This window comes from Vulpes vulpes, chromosome 9 (assembly GCF_048418805.1).
Source record: "Vulpes vulpes isolate BD-2025 chromosome 9, VulVul3, whole genome shotgun sequence".
Classification (NCBI taxonomy): Eukaryota; Metazoa; Chordata; class Mammalia; order Carnivora; family Canidae; genus Vulpes; species Vulpes vulpes.
This window is the reverse complement of record NC_132788.1, coordinates 89,425,590-89,451,689: the sequence shown is the minus strand read 5'-3', so window position 1 is coordinate 89,451,689 and position 26,100 is coordinate 89,425,590. Positions and strand designations below refer to the sequence as shown.

At 42.5% G+C, this 26,100-nt stretch overlaps 1 protein-coding gene across 12 annotated transcripts in view; it reads left to right on the top strand.

Moving 5' to 3' along the window:
- The window catches only part of CACNA1D (calcium voltage-gated channel subunit alpha1 D), a 300,511-nt gene that overhangs the window by 149,390 nt on the left and 125,021 nt on the right, over nt 1-26,100 (top strand). For 9 of the 12 annotated variants that reach the window (XM_072720761.1, XM_025986349.2, XM_072720759.1 and 6 more), the window contains exons 5-8: nt 4,575-4,717; nt 8,903-9,055; nt 9,576-9,772; nt 16,559-16,662. In XM_072720761.1, coding sequence (XP_072576862.1) covers nt 4,575-4,717; nt 8,903-9,055; nt 9,576-9,772; nt 16,559-16,662 — 597 coding nt within the window. Of the gene's footprint in view, nt 1-4,574; nt 4,718-8,902; nt 9,056-9,575; nt 9,773-15,887; nt 15,992-16,558; nt 16,663-26,100 lie in introns of all 12 variants that reach the window. The other 3 variants (XM_025986356.2, XM_072720760.1, XM_025986344.2) reach the window with 1 other exon arrangement.

The following is a 26,100-nucleotide window of genomic DNA, read 5'->3' as shown; positions in this document are numbered from 1 at the left end:
ACCAGAATGCACATTCTTTTCACATGTACGTGGAACCTTGACCAAGAAATATTCTGGGCCACAAAATAAGTTTCAGTGAATTTAAGAGTATTAAAATTGTACAGAATTATGCATTCTGAATGAATTTAGCAATGTTTCTGGGTAGAAGGTCAATATTAAAATGTTAATTTCTGTATGCTAGTCATGAACATTTGGAAAATGAAATTTTAAAGATGTTATTTACTATAGCATCAAAAAGCATGAAATATTTAGGGATAAATAGCATACTGTAAAGGACTAAACTTTGCTGAGAGCAGATAAAGAATACCAAAATAAATAGAATGATGTTCATGGATTGGAAGGCTCAGTTATTGTTAGGCTATCAGTTCTTCTCAAACTGAGCTATATATTGAATCCTAATCTAAATCCCAGCAAGACTGTTGTAGAGTTTGACAATTCTAAAACTTCTATGGAAATTAGAGATGCTCTAGACTAGCCAAAGAAATACTCAAGAACAAAGCTGGAATCTTGTCTTAAGGCTTACTGTAACGCTATAGTATTCAAGACTACCGCATGATGTCATAAGGAATGGACATAAAGATCAATGAAACAGAATTAGTCTAGAAATAGACCCGTATGTATGTGATCAATTGATTTTAGACAAAAGTGCCTTGATAATTCAATGGGTTCAATTATAAGTTGTAGTACTAAATTTTAGTCAGTTTTTAACAAGTGGTGCTGGAATAATTATCCATTATCCACTAAAAAAGAATTTTTATTCCAACCTCATAACATAAACAAATATTACCTTAACATGGATCATAGGCCTATATGTGAAAGGTAAAACTGTGCAACGTCTAGGGGAAGATCTTTATGACATTGGGCAGGCAGAGATTTCTTAGGATCCAAAAAGCACTAACTGTAAAAGAAATAATTGAAATTTTGGAGCTTACCAAAATTTAAATTCTTTCCTCAAAAGATAATGTGAAGAAAATTAAAAGTTAAGGCACATATTAGGAAAAAATTATTCACAATACAGATATATGACAAATGATTTGCATTTAGAATATATCTAAAGAATTCCTATAACCCATTAGTAAGAAGACAACCCAATACATAAATGGGCAAAAGATTCAAATAGATCTTCATAAAAGAACATATGTAAATGGTCAACAGGCACCTGAAACAATGTTCAACATCATTAGTAAGTAAAAGCAAAAATTAAAACCACAATGACACCCTACATACATATCCACTAGCATTACTTAATATAAAAAGACTGACAATACCAAATGCTAGCCAAGATACAGAGCAACTGGAACTCTCACACACTGCTTGTAGAAATGGAAAATGGTGCATTCACTTTGGAAAAATTTGCCAGCTTCTTACAATGTTAATCATACACTAACCATACAACCACATTACCAGCACTACTCTTAGGTACTAACCCAAGATAAATGAAAACACATGCTCACAGAGACTTTATTCATAATGGAGAAAAACTAGAAACAAACCAAATATCTCTCAGCAGGTGAATGGGTAGATCCATTGTGATACACTGGAATATCACCCTATAGTAAAAAGAAATGAACTGTGAGTAAATGTAGCAATTTGGATAAATCTCAAAAACATGGTGAGCAACAGAAATTAAAAGAAGAACATACACTATTTGATTTCATCTACAAAAGATTCTAGAAAAGGGAAAAAAAACCAACCCAAAGTGATAGTCAGTCAGTGGATACCAAAGGTTGAGCTGTGAGAGGGAGATGTTTGCACAGAGACATTAAAGAACTATTGGGGACGATGAAAATGTTCTAGATATTGACTGTGGTGTTTGTATTTGGGCTTCTACATTTGTTAAAACTCCTCTCCTTGTACATTCTAAATGGATGTATTTTATCATATATAAATTGAGCTGCGATGAAGAGGACTTAAAAAGTAAAAAAAAAAAAAGTCATTTAGGAAACTAAAATAGGAATGGACTCATTGGTCTTTCTCATTAAATATGAAGAATTTTAGAACGTCAGGTTATTTATCTCAAATATGCACTAAATTATAGTCAAAGAATGGAAGAAAAGTTAAAAAAGAAAAGTCATTATGTCTTCATGTGTATCAAATTTCTACTCACCAAAGTTTCCGACTACGGACTGTATCTCAATCCAATGGATTTTCCATTCCAAGCCAACTGTGACCTATTGCTTTTGTCAAGATTCCCAATGACACAGACATTAAGGAAGTAATTGATACTTCTAAAATGTTAACTGTAATAGTGTGACCACAAGAGGACTCAGTGTGTCTACCAGAGCTGATAGTGATCCCCCCCACCCTCATATGGAGAAGTTTATCCCCCCCCCCAATGTTTCAGGCAACATATATTTCAGGCTCCTCACTTAAGCTTTTGTAAAGAATATGGGGCACTCACGCTGGTGTTTTTAACTTGAGTCAGTTTAGGTAGCTCCTTGCCTTTTCCTGTGTTGGGGTAAACTGTAAAATTCTAGGATCAAATACTTTCTCTTCATGTCCTGAGCTCTCCAGGCACGTGGTACTCTTTTTGTTGAGGGTGGGGGGTGTGAGCAGTGAAGGGAGTAGAATCGCAGAACATTGGGAAGGTGCAGGACTCTGGATGGTTTAACTCAGTTTCCTCCTTTTACAGAGGGGAAAAACTAAGGCTCAGAGGAGGGGAGGAACTTTCCTAGAGTCTCCTAACTCTTAGGAATGGAAGCCAGCCCCAGCCCCTTCCACCCTGGCTGTCTGGAGAAGGCAGCCAGCTTCCCTCTCTGGCTCAGGTGCCTCTGTAACAGGAGTGAGCCATCATTCACCTGTTTTCAAGGGCATTGCTAAAGGTGAAAGGACCATGAAGGAAGCGCTGTAAAACACAGACGCTTGAAAGTGAGCTTCAGTCACCACCTGCATGAGTTACTTCCCTAACCCTTTGGGACGAAAATTCCTGTGGCTGCCACATTTCAGAAGTTTTCTTCTGAAAACTGAGGTTTTCTTTCCTCCTTTTTCTTTGTTTTTGTGAAGCTATGAACTTGTTTTGGAGGGGAGACTTTTAACTTGAGCCTTGGTGCAGGGGTTTACAGTAATTAAAAAAACAAAACTATTCTACTGAGAGAAACCAGTTATAAATTTGATCTATTTCCCTGGTCCTAACCAAAGAGAACCCACCATCTGAAGGTTTGAAAAGGTAGAGGCTTGATTTATTCCCCCATGGAGCCGCCCCCCCTCCGCCCCCACCTGGGTTCACTGCTAATTGCTGTAGTGTTAAAACAAATGGCTGGTCTTTAAGCGCCCCAGAACGATAGCATGTGCCTGATCGGGACTGTGATCAGACCACCCTGTATTTTATGGATTTAGTGTCTTGGCAATCCAGAGGCATGCCAGTGGGGGCAGAGTTTCTGCTTTGGCTCCTAATTAAACTTTAGAAACCTTCTCTTTGTTGTTGGGCCAGTCATCCCCAATCTGATTGGCCAGAGTTGATTCTATTTGAAACGGGCAAATTTATATTTATTCTGAAAAACAAGCAATAATTCCAGAGCATAAATGTTTATTTGAAAGAGCAAAAGTAACTGTCAAGTGAGCAGATTGTCTGAAAATAGCTTTATCCGAAAAACCTTTGGAGAGTAGGAAAAAATGTGTCGTGTCTGCCAGATACAATATTATGCACATTTTAAAAGAGAAAATGATGATATTAATCCCTTACCTTGGGTTACTCCTTTTGGCCTTTGAACAACTCCTCAGCAGCATCTGTGATTTACACCATTCCTTGAACATCTCTGTATGGGTGTAGAGAGGTGTGTGTGTGTGTGTGAGGGGGGGGGGGTGAGGGAGGGAGGGGCTGTATAGGAAATGGTGTAGCATGTTGATTAAGATTTGGGACTCTGGAGTCAGTATTTACTCCTTGATTTACTCCTCAGATATTTTTCAAGCACCTTCTGTGTTGAGAACTGTTCTAGGCACTAAGCTTGAACAGACTAAATGCTCATGGCTTCTCGGCCTTTTGGCTAAGATCAAGTGTAGACTAGATGAACAAAGGAGCAACACAGACTAGAAGTCCCTGCGTCCTCTCGTGGTGGGGCCAGCATACCTGGATTCATAAGTTACTTCTACCCTAGTAGTGGGACCTTGGGCAAGTTAATTGTTCTCATCAAGTGCGTTTCCTCACATGTTAAAGAATAAGAATTCCGACTGTGTAACACTTTGTGAGGATTGAGACAGTGTATGTAAAGTGGCACAGAGTGAACTTGCGTGGAAGGTAGCTCCCATGATGATTGTCCTCGCCACTTCTGTTCTGGCAGGTCCACACTTGTCATTGTTGGATCCCTGGTGAGTCCTCTCTTCTGTGGGACTGGGCTTGCTCAGGGATGCTCCGCTGGCAGGAAAGCAGCCAAGCTCAGTCCTTGTCACATCGTATCATGTGTAAGGGTGGCTTTCAGCATTCACAGTCTGATTCTTGCCTTTGCCTTGCTTCCCCTTCATTTAGGCAGCAGCCCTGCAGAATTAGTCCTTGTGCAGAAATAACTACTATTATCATCCTGTTTTGCTTCCCTGGGTGACAGACTCTAACATTCCTTCCTTTCTTCTTTTTTTCCCAGATTGTTTAGTGTAATTCTGGAACAATTAACCAAAGAAACAGAAGGCGGTAACCACTCCAGTGGCAAGTCAGGAGGCTTCGATGTCAAAGCCCTCCGCGCCTTTCGGGTGTTACGACCACTTCGACTCGTGTCAGGAGTGCCCAGTAAGCACGTCTTGTTTCCTAAAGCCAGGAGTTTGTTTACTTGTTTTTCTGCTGGGTGGGGCTCAGGATTCTGGAGCCACGTGCTGCCAGGTGAGTTTTTGGGTGCCAGCCAGGGGCTCCGCAGATGACCACGGAGGCCTTCACGGTTCTCAACACACTTTAGCTTGCATGGTCATTTTGAACCCCCTTGGTGGTGCTGAGAAAAGGCCCCGTAGTGATAGCTGTCTTCCTGATTCTGTAGGAGAACCTTTCCTTACAGAGACACTGGGCAAGTGGTGACACGAGGCCTTGAGGTCAAGCCACCTGATTCCAGGTTGGTTTTCCTTCTTGGACACCTTGTTGCCACCTGCCGCCTCCTGCTCCCTAGCCTGCCCCTCTGAAAGTGGTGGCTTATGCAGAGGAGGAAGGTGTTGGAGGGCTTACAACCGACTGCCTTTCTTCAAAGTGAGCAGCATCAGGAGGCTGGACTCCTGAAAAGTCCGCTCAGCTCTCCACTATTAGGAGTTGTGCATATCCAGCTCTGAGGAAGAAATGGATGCATCCAGATTGTCCCTGTATGTAGTGTATGGTGGGACCTGCTTGCAGTTGTTTGGAGAACTGAGTGAGATGATATGATTTCACCCAGGGCAAGGTCTGTGGCACAGAGTTGGCCCTCCATGGTGAGAGATGCTGTTTCCCTCCACTAGGCTATGATACCTCTCCATGCCAGGCCCTGGTTTGCTTTTTGCTCCAGACTCTAGGCCAGCTTGAGCGCCACCTGAGTTGGGACAGGTGCTCTGTCTATGCTCTGGCCAGCAGCTGTAGGCTGCTTCTGCTTCTCTAAGGAGCATGGAGTATGCTTCACTGGGCTGTGTCCCTGATAGGACACCCCTGTTGGAGACTTGAGGGTAGAAGTCACAGCATCTCTGCGAGGATTGTGGTAGCAACTGTCTGCTCTAACTGGAGGAAGGATATGGGACAATAGGGTGTGCCTGTTTTTCATGACTCATAAAGCCATCAAAAGAGCACAGATCATGTTTTTGCCTCTCCAGAAGTTCTTCATGAGGTTTTATTAAACGTATTGGCACGCAGGACACACCAAAAATTCTCTGGAAAAAAAAAATATTTCCAAATTTAACATTTTAAAATGTAGGAAGTGGTGTTTTATGTGTACTTGTTTTTCCAGATGGTTCATTTATTTTCATTGAAAAAGATCAGCACAAGTCAAAACCACAGAACTGTCTGGAAGCAATTGAGAAAAATAGAAATACCTTGGAAATGACTGGTTCTGTTATGTGTAACATGAAATGAGAAGTTCAATGAGCAAATATGTTCGTTCAGATTTAGTTGTCATAGTTTAATCTAATCTCAAAGTAACCACGACAACCTTTTTTCCCCAAAGAGCAAATGACAGGACAGCCTGTTTGCAGTATGTGTTGTAAGGACAAGCAGGCGCTGTGGCTTCACGCATGCAAGTCTGGCTAGTGAAGGTCTCCGAACTCGCAAATCATTGTTTTGGCTTCCTTGTTTAATTAGGTTTTCACTAAACGACTAGCTTAGTGTTCCTGGATACTCTTGAGAACCAGTTTTAAAGTATAATTCTTCCTTTTCTCCCTTATATAACATGATGGAACTTTGCATCACACTCTCCCAGAGGTCAACAGGGAGAAATGGGGACCTGAGTCTTGTCAAGGACTTTTCAGCTCATATTTATTAATTGTGCTACTTGAGAACATCCAAGTCTCTTATCAGCCCCAACTGGGCTTTGGGGAGATGGGTCAGGGGATCTGGGTCATGATGTTTTCCATGAGGATTGGTACCTGGGGCCTAGTGATTTCTTAAGAACTGTGAAATTGTTAAAAGTGCCCAGGAAGGTGTGACTGTTTACACTCACCTGGCAATTGTCTTGTGCCTTCTATAGAGAATTCAGACTGTTCTAGAAGACACGATTTCGTGTGTGTTTATGAATGTATAGTCATTCGTTGGGAGGTAAATATGTATTGTAAAAGAAATGTTCTTCAGACATTTGTGGAGTTCTTAACCAGCCATACTCAAATGATAAATATTTATGAGAATCCTGGACCGTCAAATGGGAAAGAACCCTACAGATCATCTGGTCCATGGGCATCATCTTTTAGATGAGGAAGCAAAGGGCTGTGGAGGGGTAGCAGTTTATACAGATTCCCACAGTCAGTGGGTGACTGAATGGGAATAGACCCATTTTCTCTCAGTTCCTGGCCTAGTAGTCTTTTCGTTCCACCCCACTGTCTCTCAAACTGGAGTCCTATGAGCTCTGCTGTACACAGTGATTATGTATAAAGGAGCCTAATGTCAGGAAAGTCTACACATTCACATTAAGATAAACTTCATTATCTCATAAATTTGGCCAATCTGAAATACAGTAGTTGCAGTGAACAAATATGTTCATGAAACACATAACTCATTACCATAGACTTGAGAAGAACTAACTGCCAGATGATGATTTGGAATGCCCCATCCATGTCCAACCTCCCCCCAGTGGAAAAAAAACAAACCCCTGTCCAAGTCCATGAGAGCAGATACTTCTTTTCATCTAATTCCTGATAAAAGGTGAAAACATTAAAAGTCATCCTATTAATCATTTTTTTCCTAAAACCATTTGAACAGTTAAATATCTTAATTACAATTGCTAAGGACTATTTTTCTCTTTGCTTGGTGTGTTCTGACTTCTGTCTTATTCACCTCTAGCATCCTGGCTTCTTACACTCTCATTCTTGGAATATGTATTGGGAGAGGGAGAAAGATACTATAAAAGAGCTCTGTGAAGGAGGAGAGAGGGCGGGGAGAGGAAGGGGAAGAAAGGGCAGAATGGGGAAAACGTGAACCTCACAGAGCAGCAGCTGTGCTCACGGGGTTGGGGAGAAGAACGTGGATGCTAAAGCCAGGATTCCAGAAGCCTGGCTGCAATGTGGGTTCTGGTTTCTTTCTGACCACTCATCCATAGTCTGCTGTTTCCGCCCACCCACTCCTAACCTGAGTGTTGCCTCACCAACCCTCTTTCCATGATTTCACTCCTCTCCTGTACCGTGGCTTCCAGGTGTTCGCGCCCCACCACCATCCCTCAAGTCCATGTCCCTGCTGCAGGACACTTCCCCCTTAATGCTGAGCCCATGATTAAACTTCCTGGGTGCCAAGTGGCTCTTGCCCTTCTACCTCCCTTGTTCCAGGGGAATCTCCTTTCCACATCCTTGTTTTTGTTTAGGCACAGGGGTTTGCCTCAATACCCTGCCTCCATGGGTACCTTCTCCTCCCTCAAACTCTGTTGCTGATTCATCCCTATCCTCAGGCTGTCCTGCCTGGAGCCCAGCGCTCCCCAGATACCGCTCTGCCAGCCTCGCCTCTTGCTGTCTTGTCCATCTTTCAAAAGAGGCTGCCTCTTGCAGATGAGCTAAGAATCCAGCCCTGTAATCCAAATTTAATACCCAGAGCTACCCAGCTGCAATCTGCTTTCCTTTCTGGATCTTCTTTCCACTGTGTGACCACCAGCCAAAACTCACTGGTGCCCGGCCCACATTGCCTAGTTTCCCTCCGTGCTCCTGGTGCTCTTCCCTCTGGCCAGAGTGGCTCATCTCCCAGGGCTCCCTGCGCCAATCCATCCTCTCCCACCTTTAGGCCCTAACGAGAGGGGGCTGTTGCCCAGTCCTCTGTCTTACCCCACTCAGAAGTGATGTCCTTCATCCATCCCTCTTTAATTTTCACTGTTTGATATTACTCCTATAGCATCTGTGTGCTACCCTAGAGGGATGTGTGTTTCATTCTTACCTCCCCTTCTAGAATATGCTTCTTTGAGAGAAGGTACTTTATGTAATACATCTTCATATTCCCCAAAGCACTAAATTTTACGCTTGCCACATGGTTGCTGTTCAAGGAATTCCTTTGAATGGGTAAACAAACGTGAATGAATAACTGACTTGGAGATTGGGCAGTCCTCTCTCTGGGCCTTAGTTTTTTCATCTGTTGAGTGATGCAATTGGATTAGATGGTCTTTTAGATTCTTCTTTAACTTATCCAGGTTTAATATTAATTTAATGTTAAATATCTCTGAGTTTTATTACTGTGTGTCATACATGAGGCAGGCATCAAGGCATCATCAGGAATTACATTATGTATATGTATGTATCTGTGACATGTCTCCCTGGCTCACAAACTTATTTCTCTCTCTCCTAGGTTTACAAGTTGTCCTGAACTCCATTATAAAAGCCATGGTCCCCCTCCTTCACATAGCCCTTTTGGTATTATTTGTAATCATAATCTATGCTATTATAGGATTGGAACTTTTTATTGGAAAAATGCACAAAACCTGTTTTTTTGCTGACTCAGGTGAGTAATGAAAACGGTAGCTAATGTAACTTAAAAATTTAATTTTCTCCAAAGTAACTTCTGTGGTTTTGGGAAAATCTAAAGCAAAATGGGGGGGGGGGGTGTGGAAGAGCCAAATATACCAGTAAGAACCAGCCAGTTCTTAGCATGAATTATGTTCAGAATAAATGAGGATTTAATCTCTTCTATCCTGATTTCCTATGTAATGCATCCTGGCACATAAGATAAAGTATCCCCAAAACTAGAACATGAGGGGAATCACTACCATCGTTCTCTGTACACTGAAGAAAGGTGCTGTAGAGACAGGGTAGAGGAGAGAGCCGTGGATTCTGAGTGCAGAAATGGCATATGCCACCGAGGAGGGAGTCTTTGAAGTGGACCTTGAGGGTCAAGTGGGAGTCTGACAGCATAGATAGGAGGCAGGTGTTCTGAGCTCTGGCGAGGGCACTACACTTCCATTGGCTTCGGGCTTCCTGGTGTTCATGTCTGGGGTGGTGAAGCCTGTGTGCTCTGTTTGCAGATATCATAGCTGAAGAGGACCCAGCGCCATGTGCGTTCTCAGGGAATGGACGCCAGTGTGCCACCAATGGCACGGAGTGTAGGAGTGGCTGGGTTGGCCCAAATGGAGGCATCACCAATTTTGATAATTTTGCCTTTGCCATGCTCACCGTGTTCCAGTGCATCACCATGGAGGGCTGGACAGATGTGCTCTACTGGGTAAGCAGCAGGGGGACAGCGTGTGTGGAGTGTTCTTTTGTTGATAGAGTGTTTCATTCGCTAGAACCATTGAAGAGTTAGCTGAAAAAGAAACCCTGTTAGTCAGTTCTTGGGAAGGGAAGCAGACCCTCTCCTCAGTGAGATGACCCCTCTTTCCTTAGTTTCCACTTAGCCTTAGTTTCCACTCCAGAAAGCCGCTGTCTGCCTGGGGACATGCTGCTCAGTGTGCCCACGAATCCTTTAGAGGAACTCCCAAAGTCAGGACTGTTCTGAATTAAATTCTTAGAGAGCCAGGGGTTATTTTTCAGGTTAAGATGCTCCTGGACTTCCATGAGCTTGATTTATTTTTTATTTTTATATTTTTTTACATAAAGGTAGCTTGCTTTATCAGATCCTAAACAGAAGAAATTGGATCCCTTTCATGCTTTCCATGAACTTAGTACAACCTTCAGGCCAAAATGGATTTCCCCATATTATACTATTTCCCTTTTGCATCTTCAGCAATACCATAAATCAGCCCAGCACAAGCCCCCTATGTCTCTCTTCCTTTTTCTTTGGAACTATAGAAGTCTTTCAGAGAGGGTAGGAAAGGCACATCAAACTTCCAGGGCTGGTGGATCCATCCAACCTGCAGTGAAAACGGAAGAACGCCTTTTCTATGGCTAAGGTCTGGTTATTCTTGTTCCCAAAAGAACCAGAAGGATTTGCTATAAAAGAAGAACAAAAGTATCTTAACAGCTATTTCCCAGAGCTGAGGTTGTTTGCTTATTTATTTGATAGAATCTGAAAAAGCTCACAGAAATTTAGAAATTATTTTCCCTGGCACAGATTGCCAAGAAAAACAGCTGACATGTAGATCTTAAGCCTAAACCCAAGTTCACATGAGATTAATCAGGATTCCAATAATGATTCATTAAAAGGCAATTAGTGATAAAGTACTTCATGAATGGGCAGTCTTTAGTTAGAAGGCCTACAAATTGAGAAGTAGCTTCTGGCAGTATCTAAATTTTAAACTCTTTCTAGGGTTCCATATTCCTTTATACCTTCAGAGAACCTGGCACACAGTGGTTATATGTAGGTTTTTGCTTCCCTTCACCATTGAACACCGTGTTTATAGGATTCTAGAAGTCCTTATGTATTCAATTAGGCAAAAAGGTATGTTTTATTTTCTTCCCCAAAGTGTGAGCCTAATTTGGTAAAAAGTTTTGAGCATCACCAACATGTTGTATCTTGCTTCTCTCTCTTTCTTTTCTTTTTCTTGTTGTCCTAGGAAAGAGAGAGAAAGTGTGTGTGTGTGTGTGTGTGTGTGTGTGTGTATGTATGTGTATGTGTGTGTCTGTGTCTGTGTGGGTATGCATGACTGTTATTTACATCCATAAGATGATGCCTTTCAGGAAGAGGAAGAAGGAGGGAAATTATTTTGGATGAACCAAGACCATGCCTATGGCAAGGGGACCTTCAAATCAGATAAAGCATTCATTGTCAGTATTATTTTCAAAGTTGCAAATCCTCGTTAGATTAATCTCAATTCCAGTCTTGCCTTGAAATTTCTGATAAATAGAAAAGATTTATCCAAATAGCCAAACTTTGGTCCCTGCCCCCCGCCCCAAATGGGACAGGAACAATATTTTGACTTTTTTAAAAAAATATGACTCCTTTCAGCTCTGTTGTTCTGTCAGAGTCAACTGTCCACTGCTGATCCAACATGCCTTGACTAATACACAGTTTTATACTTTGTTAAATTTTTGCACATGGATTCTCTCATGACAATTTTCCTGTTGTCAAGCAAGTGAAAACTGTGAGTGTGTGATTAAAGGAGAGAAAATTCCATGCACCCAGAAATCAAAGTTTCCATTGCTTTCCTCTGAACCTTTAAGTATCACCTAGGATTGTATAATTATCATCTCTATTGTTAATACGACAATCACAGAGTTAATAATTTGACAATATAATAATTATATTCTCTGTGAATTACAGGGCATCTTTATTCTGATGGAGGAACTCAAGTAATTTATCAACATTATCCCAGTCTATATCCCTTTCTTAGAAGGACTGGGATTTTGAAGACCAAATGTGTGTATAGAGAGACCCAGTGAACATCCCCAGAGTCCTCCAGCTGGTAGTCATGGTTCTTGATCAGGGATCTATAGACCTATAAGGGGCGACATGGTAAATATATTTGGCCTTGCAGACCATAATATCACTGTCACAAGGACGCAGTTCTGCCCTCTGCCTGCCCATGTTGCTCAGAAGCAGCCATAGGCCACATGTAAACAAATGGGTGTGGCTCTGTTCATTAAAATTTTATTTCTAAACACTGAACTTTGAGCTTTGTATAACATTCATGTGTCATGAAATGTTTTGATTTTTTCTTCCTAGCTATTTAAAAATGAAAAAGCTACTTTTAGCTCAAGGGCTGTGCAAAAGCAGATGATGGGCTGGGTTTGGCCCACAGGTCATAGTTTGGTGACCCCTGCTCTAGACTGAACCCAGCACACTTTCCTTGGCATTCTCTGTCAGAGGTTTGTGAACCATTCTAGAACACTAGAGGGCAGCTAAGTAATCTTCCAAACAGTTAACAGATCTTATCCTCTGAAACACATCAGGTGGTTTTTCATTGCTTGTTGATTATATTTATTAACTCATCAGAAAGACAAGAGCCAAGGTACCAAACCATTTTTAATATTTAATGGGCCATGGTCAGATGGAAGGTACGCAACTGTGTTCCAGAACAGAACATCCTTGACCGGCACAGAGCAAGTGCTTAACAAATACTAGTTACCCTTACTCCTCATGGTATAATCCCATTGCCTCAATGTAGAAGGGCCATATTTAAATATCAATTTTTATTCACAATAAGGTGTAAAGGAAATATCTTGAGAGACAACTAAAGAGATTAGATTGTAAATATTGATTGCAAGCAATCATCTAGATGTTTGTATATGGTGGACAAAGTCTTTGCCAGGGATTACTTAGCATCTTGTCAAGCTTATATTTGGTCATTGTTCTCAAGCTCACTGATGCCTTGGTTCTCAAGAATTTCTGGCAAAGGCCTGGCTAGGTCTTGAGAAAAGTACAAGTGAGCCCAATATGCAAGAAGGACATACTTAGAACTATTTGGATGTGTGGGAGTGGGATTATCAGTTTCTGGTGGGGAAAAAGTCCTTATAGAGCTCTGTTATAAAGTTCATTCTATAAGCATAATTACAGTGCCTCCTCACCCACATATATTTGTTGTCTCTGGAGGCAGCAGGGTATAGGGCAAGGGAAGAACATGAAGGCTGGATAGGGCTGGGTGCATGATCTTGGATAGGTCTCCACAACTCTCTGGGCTTTAATTTTCTTATCTGCAAGATGCACAGTTAGACTACCTAAACCAGTTCTTCAACTCAGAGGAAATATTTTAAAAAATAGGAAATTAAAATAGCATTGGTTTAAGGAGAGAGCGACTCACACATAAATCATTTATGATCCCTTGCCTTGCCGCCACGCTCCTTCCTCAGTGAACATGCCTATGAAGGTGCTGGCTGCCAGACTCCAGTGTAAAGTTCTCATGGTCAAACTGACGATCTGCTTCATTCAAGACACCTAGGAAATTTCTCTCTCGTTGGCCAAGAGCCTGCCTTTCTCTTACTCCAACCAGTATTACCAAGTTTCCAGTAGTGTTCTTCACCAGTTAGAAAATAACAAAAAGCTTTAGGTTGTTCTGTAATTGGAGACAAGAATGTGCATCTCAGCCTTTGAAATGAGGGGAAAAAAAAGAAACTAAATAGAATATTATTTTCTAGGTACCAGGTGACACCACATGATGAGTTTGATATGAAACTTTTAAGAATGAATCTAAATTGAAATGCTGCAGGTCATGTTGATTTTTTTCATTGTTGATAAAGACCATGCAGACAAAATTCCCAGCAGAGCCTTTATTGTCATTTGGGTATTTTGGGGGACAGCTCGCCAGTTCTGACTTCTCCCATGTATTTGGTGAGGTCTGAGAAATATTGGCCTCTGATAAGAGACTTGGGTTGAGAAGTTTGGAGAAGGACTGGCCCTTAGAGCTTTAAGTTTTGTTTCTTTTCCCACCTTCTGTGGAGTTAGAGATAATCTTCTGCGGCTTTCCCTCCAGCCCCCAGCTGTCATTCCAGTTGATATTTCTGATCCAAGTAATTGTGAATCTGTCAAACACCTATTCCTGAGATCGAAAGCTGCTTTAATTTTTAAGTGCCCTCCCAAGTGGAACAGACTGCTGTTCCTAGAACATTCTGTGCAACAACAGACTGAGGCCTGAATGAGGAGTGGTAAAGTGGTTGGCTTGGCCGCTGACCAGCCCTTTCACCACATCCTGGTCAGCTCACAGCTGGGTCCAGGATGGGTCACCTCACACCAGGGCAGTACAAGAGTGAGGCCTACTGATGGGAGTGTTGGACTTTGAACATCCTTCCTCACACCATGAGCACACACTCCCCTTCTATCTGCACTGCTCCAACCTAGAAGAGACAGGTCCAAAGAGAGGTCTCTATGGAAGGTCCTGACTCCAGGCCAGGCTCTGGCCACTACACCAGGCAGCCTGGTTCTTCTCCTCCACACATGGGTTTTTAAATAAGTTTAGTGGTTTCATTGCTTTGGAAGAATTACCCTCTGCCTTCCTGCTGAAATTAGTTTATCCAGCTTAATTCGATCAACAATTGCAGCCACGGCCCTGGTTCATTCATTACTCTAATTGCCAATGTGAGATGTGCAGACTGATATGAGTTCTATTAAGCACATCAATTTTCATGTGGCCAAACAGGTGTTTCATAAGGGATTTAATGCCCTCTCCCTAGACTTCAGCAACAGATGTTAGATCTTTTTTTTTTTTTTTTTTTTTTAATGTTCTCTTTTCCTGTTTGGCTTCTGCATGCAGCAAACATAGTGAAATGCACACACTTCATTCTGTAAAGCTAAAATCCAAAGCCGGGTAACATGGAGGAAGTCATATGCTTGAAGGCCGAAGGGGCTTACAAGAACTCTCACAGACTATGTATAGTTCTGTTGGCCAAGATTATGGGTGTTCCAAGCAAAGTCAGACCTGCAGCCATTCATTCTGTCCCCAAACTGGTCCTTAATGCCTCCTTCCTGGGAGAAGTGTTTGCCTTTTGTAATTTAACAAAATTTAACACTTACACGTGCTGCTGGAAAATACCATCTAGCCATGAACCTTGAAGCACTGGTTTGCTCCCACATGAAAGCTGCTTATGACCAAACCTTCCCTGTGAGGGTCTACCCCAAAGGCCATGTCTGACTCTTTTAGAAAAAGTGGCACAGGGTTCCTCTGGACTCTTTTACCTAGTCTTGGTCAGCTCACAGCTGGAGTCAACTCTCCTGGGTGGGTCATCTAGGTCAAAGCTAGGTGTGGGGATAAAAGCTTCTTTCTTTATCCTGGGTCCTTCCTTGGGTGCAGGTGGCAAAAATTTCATTCCCAAAAGCACCCTTGAATGTGTGTCACCTAGTTGACTTCTGAACACTTTCTTCTTTGTGTTAATTTAGTTGTGCTTATACTCACTGATTACAGATAATATAGATTTTAGGTGGGTCAGGTTCTTTGGATGGGTTGGTTTCCAATAGAAATTTATTACTTTAAGGTGTTCTTTTTTTAAGGGAAAGAATTGATAGTGTCAAATGTTGTAAGTTTGTCTCTGTAAGACTTTTCCACCATCACAAATGATAAAAGCAAAAAGTTTTAACAACTTGAGTAGGAAATACTTTTTAGCTAAGCATTAGCTTAGAATAGATCTACCAAGATCTAGTCTGAAAGTCCATCATCCAAGACTTTCCATTAAGCCAGATCCCAGCTGATTGCCCTGCCTGTGTCAAAGTCTGCTATTATTTGCCCCCAAAGCTTTGATGACTCTTCATGGGTGTTTGTGTGAGTGTGTGTGTGTGTGTGTGTGTGTGTGCACATGCGCGCGCGTGCGTGCGTTGGGAATATATAGTGAATGTACCTTGGCTACTGTTGTCTCTGATTCAAATCTAAGTAAATGTTTAATTCAATATATTGAATGCTGTCTCTAATGTCACCTCTCTCTTTATTAGATCCTCTTATTAACCTGCTCCTATGAGACCATCTCATTTCTTGCAGATGAATGATGCTATGGGATTTGAATTGCCCTGGGTGTATTTTGTCAGTCTCGTCATCTTTGGGTCATTTTTCGTACTAAATCTTGTACTTGGTGTATTGAGCGGGTAAGCTACACCTCTTTCATCTTGAAAGCAGAGTCCTAAGGACAGTTGCCAAGACCACACAGGTTTTGCTAGATTGAGGAGGGGAGGGCAGCCGGATGGGTGCCAAACATGTTCTGTGTCCTCCGAGATGCTTTCTCTTCTGCTGAGGCTTCCCAAATCAAGATGCTTTCTGGAATTTCACCAACCTTTATGAAAGAAAGCTATGGAAAGGTTATTGACCAGAAACTAATCAGCGTTGTTGCTTGGAATTTAAAGAGATTCCATTGCTTGCCCTTTTGTCTGTCCTAAAATGAGATACATTTATAATTGCCTTATTGGTCTGGATCCAAATATGCAGATTAATTGGTACAAAACAGTAGCTAAGCGAGCTGATCCTGGCTGACACTTGGTGGGCCAGGTTTGTAGATTTCAGCACCAGAACTTGTCCTTACCTGCAGACAAAAGGTGAAAGGTCCTAGCTGGGGTCCCTGTCCTAAGAGCAGTAGTCTGTGTGGTCTGGCAGCTGCTCCTGGGGCTCTGCTCTTTAGTAAATGGATAACTGATAACTGATCTCCTTACATTTTACAGGTAAATGATGCGATAGGATGGGAATGGCCATGGGTGTATTTTGTTAGTCTGATCATCCTTGGCTCATTTTTCGTCCTTAACCTGGTTCTTGGTGTCCTTAGCGGGTAAGCAGTCAGATCCACGTTGCACATTCTGCTGCTGCCACGCGTGGGGCGGCTCTGCGTGTCCCCCAGCTGCTCCCTGCGGCTTCTCTGCATGCGTGTGGACTCTGATGTCCCTTCTGTGTGTTGCTTTGGATTGAACTGTGATTCTCTCTGCCTGTATCTTGTCTGTGAGATTCTGTGTTGCTGACGCTTGCCAAATGTTATTTAATGAAAACATTTCCCTGAGTCCAGGTGTGTTAGTGTGGCCATGTGCAGAAGTGGATTACAATGAGTGAAGGGAGTCCCAGCCTCGGTGTCCTCAGGAGAGGGTCTTTGTCTTTTGTGGCTTTGTTCCCATTAGTATATAACCTGGCCTTTTTGTGTTACCCACAGTGTGTTGCAAATGTTTCCAGAGTGTTTCAGATTTTATGGAGAAGGAGGTATAAACCCAGATTAGCACATAAATACTGAACAACTTCAAAATCTTACATCCTTCAAGTCATTTATTTGCTTGGTTTTCTGCTACTGTCATTGTGAGGATTGTCCCTCTAATTCATGATTAGTCTCAACTTGTGGAATCTTTAATGCAGAGAAACAACCAGCTTTTTCATATGCACTTCCTACGGCCTTATCATTCTGCTCACTCAGTCACTGTTTTTGAAATTTCACTTCGCTGCCTCCACTCCTTGGATGACCATAGAGTGGTCCATCTTCTCCATAGAGAAGATTCTCCGTAGAGTGGAGGCTGACTCGGGCAGGGGATCCTGGTGTTTCTCAGCTGTGCCCTGCCTGTTCTTAGAGATGCCATCCCAGGCCCCTGAGGTGGCTCTGTGTCCTCACCACCCACAGACATCCAGAAAGGGGAGCACCCTGAGAAGGAAGAAGGGGCTGCCTGGGCTCTCCCAGAAGCTGTTCCAGAACTTAACCACTGCTGGTGGACAAGCACCCCAGCTGGAAGCCAGGGTTGCCCATCTCCCCACAGGAGCCTTTGTCACCCACTGTGCTCACACTTCCTCAGGAAGTACTTACTGGTGGTACACTTGAGTCCACATGGGCAAATCCTCACCTTTATCTTCCTCTTTCCAAGTCTGTGTCTCAGGATGGGGGAGGAGGGGTGACACCTTCATGGAATGCTGAGTCAGCAAAGAGCCCTATATCGCATTGGTCCACGCACTGCCTTTGCCAGAGCAGAGAGCACAGCTCCTTCTCCATCTCTGCTCCCCTTCCTGGTCTGCCCTCTAAACTGCCCTGATGTTTTCAGGGGGTAACGTATTTGGGGTTCTCCTTGACCGAGTGTGCTCACTTTTACATCACAGATGTAAAACTGTTGTGGGAAGCCCGTCTCTAGTGATGGCCCTGGAGCCCATGCCCCCAGTGAGGCAGGTGGGGCTGGGATGAGGTGACAGCATCAAACCCCCCCCCCCCACACACACACAGCTTCCATCTACAGATGAATGGCTCTGCAAGCCCCTGTGTGAAGAAGAGTGCTTTCATCCTGATCAGTCTCTGTGGCCTTAGGTTAGTGTTGGGCTTGTAAGGGTGGAATTTATCCCTGGAGAAGCAGCATGGTGTCGATTTTGCCTCAGGAATGGCCTGTACAAGGTTAACAGCAATTCTGTTGTGCATTCCTTGGCGCCCCATGTCTCCCAAGTTCAACCAAACTGACTGAGGCCATGGAAACTGCTAATTTTAACAGTGCCAGTGACATGCCTTATCTCCAGGCTTCCCGGCACAGGAGCCATCGCCCCGGCGTGATGAAGCAGCTCAAGACGGGAGAAAGAAAAATATGGGAGGAGGGGCTCCTTAGTAGAATGGCGGGCATTAAATATTGACCTCCATGGGACAACCAGTTTACTGGGATATATTTTAGGGAAAATAATAAGTAATTCAAAAGCATTTTTATATGAAAACAAAACTTAGATCCCTTCTGAGGGAGAACACATTGCATGTGAAAAAATAAAATCCAAGACTCCCCAGTGATTTCCACTGTCCGTTCCTGCTGTGCCCCAGCTCCTGGGGGCTGCACATGGAAGGTGCTCCACTGTGAGGCCACAGTGCTGAAGGGTACTTGGTGCAAAGTAGAGCCACGGCTGCAAAGCAGAGCCTTTCAGCCATCTCTGCTGGTTCAGCTAGCATTGCCTGTTGTGTGCTGGCTCTGGGCCAGAGACCAGGGGTGCCGGCATTCTAAGACACAGAGGCATTGGACTCAGACTCTCCTTGTCTGGTGGAGAGACTGTTAAGCAGTGCAGGATGGCCAAGCTGGAGCAGAGGTGTGCTGTGGGCTGTGTAGGCTGCATGTCTGTGAGCTGGATCTTGAAAGGCGATAAGGCATCTACGGGAGGGGGGAACCGATGAGGAGCCTGCTCCCACCTCCCTGAACAATTCCCAGCTCCTCTGGCACTTCCTTCCCCTTAACTGGCCCCCAAAGCAACAAAAAAATCAAAGCGAGTCATTCGTATGCATTTTCTTGCTAAGTTTTTTAAAAATTTGCCTTAGTCTTAGAGTTCTTCAGTTTTTTTCTAGGGAACTGAATGTTAAAAGGAAGACAACTTGTGTTGCATGGCCCCTTAGGGACTCTCAGACCCGCGCACATATAATCCTTAAAGCGCTGAATTAAAAGCCTCCCATTTTAGAAACTTCAGACTGTGCTATTGCCTTCTGATGAAGAATCGTTAAATGGTGCTTGTGTGTCTTTAAAGTCTGTTAACCCCTTGGAAGTACTTGTTTCTGCTCCTTGGCTTTTTCGTTTTTTGTGTGTGTGGCCATGCCATCCTATTGTATTCGTGAACTGATTTTAACCTGCACACTTGATTTGGTGTTGGTACATTTTTAAAGCATTCTAAGATTGATGCTTTGGAAAAATCTTTGGTTTTACAACAGATCTTTTCTCAAGGTGAGTATGAAGTTTATGAAGTGTATACCCTGTGTAGCCAAGCATGAACACAGATGAAGACTTTTATCTCTGGTGGTGGTGGTCTTTGGGGAGGGGGAGCCAAGAATGTCTGTAGCTTGTGCTGCAATTTTACACTGTCATTGAGGAGATGATCCTGTTATGACCAAGGATTGGGAAGAATGTGTCATTTAAGTTTATAAGTCAGGCAGATTATGTCTCTTCTCATGTGGGTGGTTATGTTTTTTTTTTTTTTTTAGAAGTTTCATGAATTTTTTACTTTTAACATTGTTCATTTAGCTCCTTGTCCCTTTTGAGGTTTTTGTCAGTAAATAGAATAAGAGAACTAATTGGTGGCTCGGCGCTTTGTTTCTTTAGAATTACTGCCAGATTCCTGGGGGGTGCGGGGCGGGAGGAAGTGGTGGTCCTGGGCAGTGGATTCACTTTTTCACCTGTAGGCCCCACCTGATGCCAGGCGTACCTGTGGTGAGGCCCCCTAGAAGAGACTGGTGGATGCGAAGGCCTGGGTTCTGATCCTGCCAGTGTCCCCCACCAACTCTGAGCCTTATCTTTGTAACCCTGAGCTTCGGTCTCCTGGTCTCTTAAGTAGGGATGGTCCCGTTGTGCAGCCTTCCTGCTAGGGTGGCTGGCTTTATATCAACCTTATATATACAACATAGAAGTAAAGGATTTGACTCATCGAATGCATCTTCATCCTAAATCCATGGACCTCCTCCCAGTCCCCTCTCTGGGCAAATGGGGACAGACACAGGAGTTCTTTGGAAATTAAAGTATACCATTTTCTGGATTTACCAGGAAGCGACCAAGAGAAATGAGTCTTGTATACACATTCACACTGAACTCTGTGCCCCCCAAGGTGAAGCTATGGAGGTTCTTTGTCAGCCACAAAGTATTTTCCAGCTCTAAATCTTTGTGACTCAGGTTCTCTCTGACAGTGAATTTTTTTTCCCACAAAGTAGGGGAATGGCATTTTTGTAGCATCATGGTTAATCACACCAGCTTTAGAGTTGGAAAGTAATGACTTGATTCTCATTGAGCCTCACTTTCCTCATCTGTGCAATGGAGCTAAAATACCAACCATGTGAGTTGTGTGAGGATTCAATGAGCTGGAGCATAGCATGCCTGCTCCTTGTTATCGTGGTGGCTTGAGTGAGAGAATATAAAACGTGATTTGTTGCAAAAAAAAAAAAAAAAATCTAATCAACTCAGTCTTTTTAATAATAATTGGTCAAGATCGGCCTGCATAGTGGAAACTCTTAAGTTATATAATATTTTTAAATGTTTTATTGCATACACACATGTATATATAATGACATAAGCCAGTGATTACTGAAAGATATTACATAAACCACCTCCTGGGCCTGCTTTAAAGATTAGATTAAAATCATTTATAACTCGCCTATGAATTCAAAGCTTTGGTTTTGCCAACATCTTAGGGAAAATATTTGAAAGACTTTCTTAAAGCAGGCTTTGTATGTTAAAAGATAATGTTTTTTTGTAAAGCAGATTTTATGACCTAAGACTGAATATAAACCCAGCCCATGTCTCTAAGTTCAAAGTCCTTCATCTCTAAATTGTGTTCTCTGTGTCCCAGTAAGTTCTAATTTACCAGATCACAGGTATCTTTTTAAATCATTAATCCAATTTTATATTACTAGAGGCCTGTTTATCTTCACAAGTTGTGAGGGAACATGGATGAGGTGAAGCATTCTAGAAAAGCAAGGGCCATTTTCAAACCAATGAATTATTCTGAGTTTCACTATTCGGCTCTTCTTATACCCCATTCTAGTTACGTCAAATCCCAGGGCCTCACAAAGGCATGGCTACTTGACTGTGCAACTGTAGATATGGAAAGAATGGGGAGGGAAGGTGGTGGTAATGGTAGTGGTGGGGACTCGGGACTATATTATTTTGGGATTTTACAGAGCAGGATCGGCCTGGGGCATCATTTGTACCCAGGTCCATTTAAATTCACACCATTATATAAGACATGGTAGGTCAGAGGTTGCCTCTGATTCCTTCTCCTTGAATATTGGCTCAGGAGGCAAAACATAGCAGGTAGATGGTAGTTGTATCACTGGTGAATGCTTTCTAAGTGGAGACATAACCTCTGGGAAGAGGCATTCTTATAAATTATTCATGACTGGGATTAGATTTTGCTCTCATTCAACACTTTACCAGCATCTGCTGATTGAAAATGAACACCAGAATTTTTTCCTATACATACTCCTCTGATATACCTGCGTCTTCGAAGAGTAGTTGAATTGCTTACAACATCGAAAGGAGTGGTGTTAGATGATGGGATAACCAGGCTGCCTGTGTGATTGGGTGCTTCTGTATTACAGAATGAACTTGTACTGATTCATGACTTAATTCTGTCTCCTGACCAGACTAAGAAGGCACATCGAACTCTAGTCTAAAAACAAAAAAGAGGGTATAGGGTTCTTAGATCTTACAACTTAAAAAAATTTTTTTTCTACCTGTAATTAGTGATCATGCTGCCAGAATTGCAGACAAAGACCCCTTTAATGATCACTGGCAGCAGAATAACTCTCAGATTTAGCTGGGCTTGTCCTTTTATTTTTGAGTTAGGCTAATATAATATGTGAAAGATTTTTCTACACAGTTGGGTGTCTCTCTTCTTGTGCTTAGAAGTAATGTGAGTGGGGTTGGGGATTGAGGGAAAGAGCCATGGGCTCTCTTAGTGCCTTCACCTGGTTTGGCTTGGGTAGAACAAGGAATTGAGCCCCGCTTCAGCTTTCCATGGAAGAATGCTAAATTCCCTTTTTCTGATGAAGAACCAAGCGAAACATTTCTATATACTTTTAAACACTGAACTTTCTTGTTGCAGAGTAAAAAGGCTGTTGGGGGTAGCTGGCAGCTGGATCCTGGTGCTGTCGGTACCACGGTACCTGAAGTGCACAGGCTGGTAGCCACACCTGACATTAGCAAGTGAGTGGTAACCTCTCTGCCACTGGCTCGCAGCTACTGTTTCCATAGAAATGGCTGTTGGGGATCAGGGGAAGCGAGGTAAGTGAAAGTTTTCGCTGATCCTTGTTTCCATCAAGCTGACGCCTGTTTCCCTGGCAACAGCAGTGGACAGCAGCCAGGCACCGGCAACAGATTCAGCAGAGCTCTCTCACTTGTCAGCTGTGGCTATCATCTGTTCCTGACTGAGTTCCTTTTTTATAATGCACAGCGAAGACCGCTGAGGACCAGGAGGCACCTCTGGCCACGTATTTCCTCCTGGGCCTCAGTTGTGCTGATGGAGAGCTCTGGGCTGAACAGCTGCTCCCTCGGCAGCCTTCCCTCCACCGTGCTCTGCTGTGTTGATGGGCAGTTAAGAGAAGGGGAGACGTAGTTGTGGGCGTTGGTGTTGTAGGGCAGGTTATTTAGTCTTTTTTTTTTTTTTTGGTTATTTAGTCTTTGATCCCAAGTCCTGGGGGAAGAGAATTCATTATACTACTTTCATCCACAGACCCAGCTCTTCATAAAGCTGCTGGAAACTTAATGGCCAAAATTAAAGCCATAATTTTCCTGTGTTCCCTATTCGATTGGTGGCCTTAACAATTGCTGTACAATGAAAGGAATGTTTATGAACTTAATAATTTGACTTCTTATGAGAAACATATTGATGGTTGCTCCTAAGTTGCTACTGTCAACCTTATTGTCAGTTTTTTTTTTTTCCTTCTGTGTGATGTTCTTTTGCAGGCTGTTAGAATTGCTCACAGAGATCAAATATTGGTATAGCCGGGCAGCTCGGCATACAAAGGCCAGTATGTTCATAGTACAGGGAGTTCTTCTTTATTAAAGTCCAGCAGTTGTTCCCTTCTTGGAATTTCATTTTATTATTTCAACAGATGTATGCATCCAAGGCACAAGTATCCTCCTCCCCCACAAGACCACTGTCCTGGGTCCCAGGAGGCAGAAGGGAGTAATGCTTATTGCCGTGGTGTATAAGATGGGAGCGCGTAGGTAGGTAGAGGCATGGAGTAAGGTGCTGAGCAGTGTCTGGTTTTAAATCCTATAAGGTACCATCAAAATGCTTTCCCTCTGAAACAAAACAAAACTCTGGTATTCAGAGCTGTGTCTCTGAGAATCAAATGAAGATATGGAGCCACTGTGTTATGAGAATTTAGATTGGCTGTCTAGAGGAGCACTGAAAAATTATGGATTTCCTGTCTCTGGAGGGCTTTTTGAATGACTGTCTTCCTCAAGCATCTGAACTAGGGCAATGTGCTTGGAGGGCAGTATCAAGAACTGACCCTGTACCTGCTGGTTGGGTTCAATATAACAGACTAATAAGAATCAGAAAATCTAAAAAAAAAAAAAAAGAAGAATCAGAAAATCTTGCTAGATGCTTTTTCTCTTTCTTACACTTCTTAAGGAAAAAAAATGACTTATTCATTTAATGAATATTTTTAAGTGCCTACACAATAGTCGATGTATTTGCCAAGCACCTTACTAGACATTGGGTTTCTAATAATGAGACAAAGCCTAGTTTTTGTCTTCATGAAGCTTGTATCTAATGGGAGAGACAAAGATTATAATTATAAACTTCTGTAAATTCTTTGAAAGAAAGGTATGTAGGGCTGTGAGAGTGTTTAAAAGGCACAGCTGATATCTAGGGGCTGAGGAGAAGCATCCTAGAAGAAGGGAAAATGCACGAATAGCCATCATATCCAGGCAAGATGGGGGAGAAGTTGAGGAAGGGTATTCCAGTCAAAGGAAAACTCACTCAAAGGCCCTACAGTAGGGAGGAGCAGAGGATGTTGGAGTAACTGAGCAAAACCAGGGGGGCAGGCACCCAGGGAACAAGGAAAGAAGGATGGAGAGAAAAGACTGATCAGCAAAACCCAGATCAAGAAAGGTCATTCTAGATCACATCATAGATTTTGGTCATTAGCTGAAAGGTAAAGCTACTGATGAATTTGAAGCAGGAAGAATGTGATTTATATTTGCATTTTATAAGGGTAATTCTGTGTTATGATGTCTTCAGCTTACCTTGAAATGGATCAAAAAATAAGATGACTTTGTGAATGGATAGAAGGGTGGATAGAAAGGTAATAAAGAAAATCTAGATGTTAATTGTGAAATTTAGGTGGTAGGCATTTGGTGTGTACTGCATAATTCTTCTATGAATGTTTGGAAGTTTTCTTAACAAAATGGAAAAATTTGCATGTAAAAATCACTCTGGCTGCTGCAATATGAATGGACTGGTAGATACAAGACTGGATATGGGGAGGTCAATTTAGACTGTTTATAATCTGCTTCCAGCCACAACATAGTAACAGTTGCAGAGTCCACCTTTTACCAGAAACCATTAGAAAACTGGCCAAAATATATGAAGCAGTCTTTCCCCCCCAGAGATGGAAATAGGCAGTGCAGGATTGGGATCCCTAAGAGAAGGGAAACACATCAAGTAAGCCCACAAATGCCTTGGTTTTCTGCCTGAAGACCCTTTCAGAATTGAGGCCCAGGGAGGCAGAGCCCAGCAGAGGACAGCAGTCTTTTGCTGAGGAGGCAAAGAGCAGAGGGTGGGCTGCTGAGGCAGCTGGAATTTTCAGAGCAGGGTACTGGAGAGGGCTGTGCAGAGAAGGGGGCTTTGGAAATCTAACTAGGGATCCTCTTAAATCTTTGACTCTAAGCTGCTATGAAACTACCAAGACTTGGTGGAGAACAGCTGCTAGAAATCTGTGAGCTGCTGGAGACCTCACTATGCTGGGAAACACAGGGGTTCTGATCAGCTGGAGTGGACTGACCTTGATAAATACATTGGACAGTCAATTGAGACTTCAGAAAAGCCAGGCCTTAGGGGTTGAGGCTTCTTTAGCTCTATAGTAAGAACTCCTCTAGACCTGCCCTAACAAAGCTTAAAAACAAGCTTCGAAAGGCTCAGGTTAAGTGGCTAATTAATTAAATACCTGCCAAAACAAAAGTCAACACCCATTACAGGAAGACACCCAAATCCAGATGTTCTCCCAAATGTTTCTCCACATCATTAAGAATCACAGGACATGAAAAGAAGCAGGAAAACATGATCAGAATCAAGGGTGGATAAGTCGATACAAATTGAGAGATGACAGGAGTGTTGCAATTAGAAGTCAAATACTTTGAAATTGCTACTACAAACCTGTTTAATGAATTGAAGGAAAGGATGGATATACTAAAGGAACAGATTGCAAATCTCAGCAGAGAAATAGAGGCAATACTATGTCTGGAATAAACAGATTGAACACTGGGAGGAAAAGAGAGATGATCAGTGAAGACTTCGTGATCTCCAAGGACAATATTAATCTGAGAGATGTGAAAATGGAGTCCTAGAAGTAGAAGACAGATTGGAGAATAAAACAATTTTTAAAGAAATAATAGCCCAAATGTTGAAAATTTTTTGAAAACTATAAATTCAACATCCAGGATGCTTAGCAAACCTCAGGTAGTAGAAACACAAGGAGAAGTGCACCTAGACCCATCAAATGCAAATTGCTGAGAATAAAGACCCGGGAGTATTTTCAAAGAAACCAGAAAGGAAAGGACAATTATATATG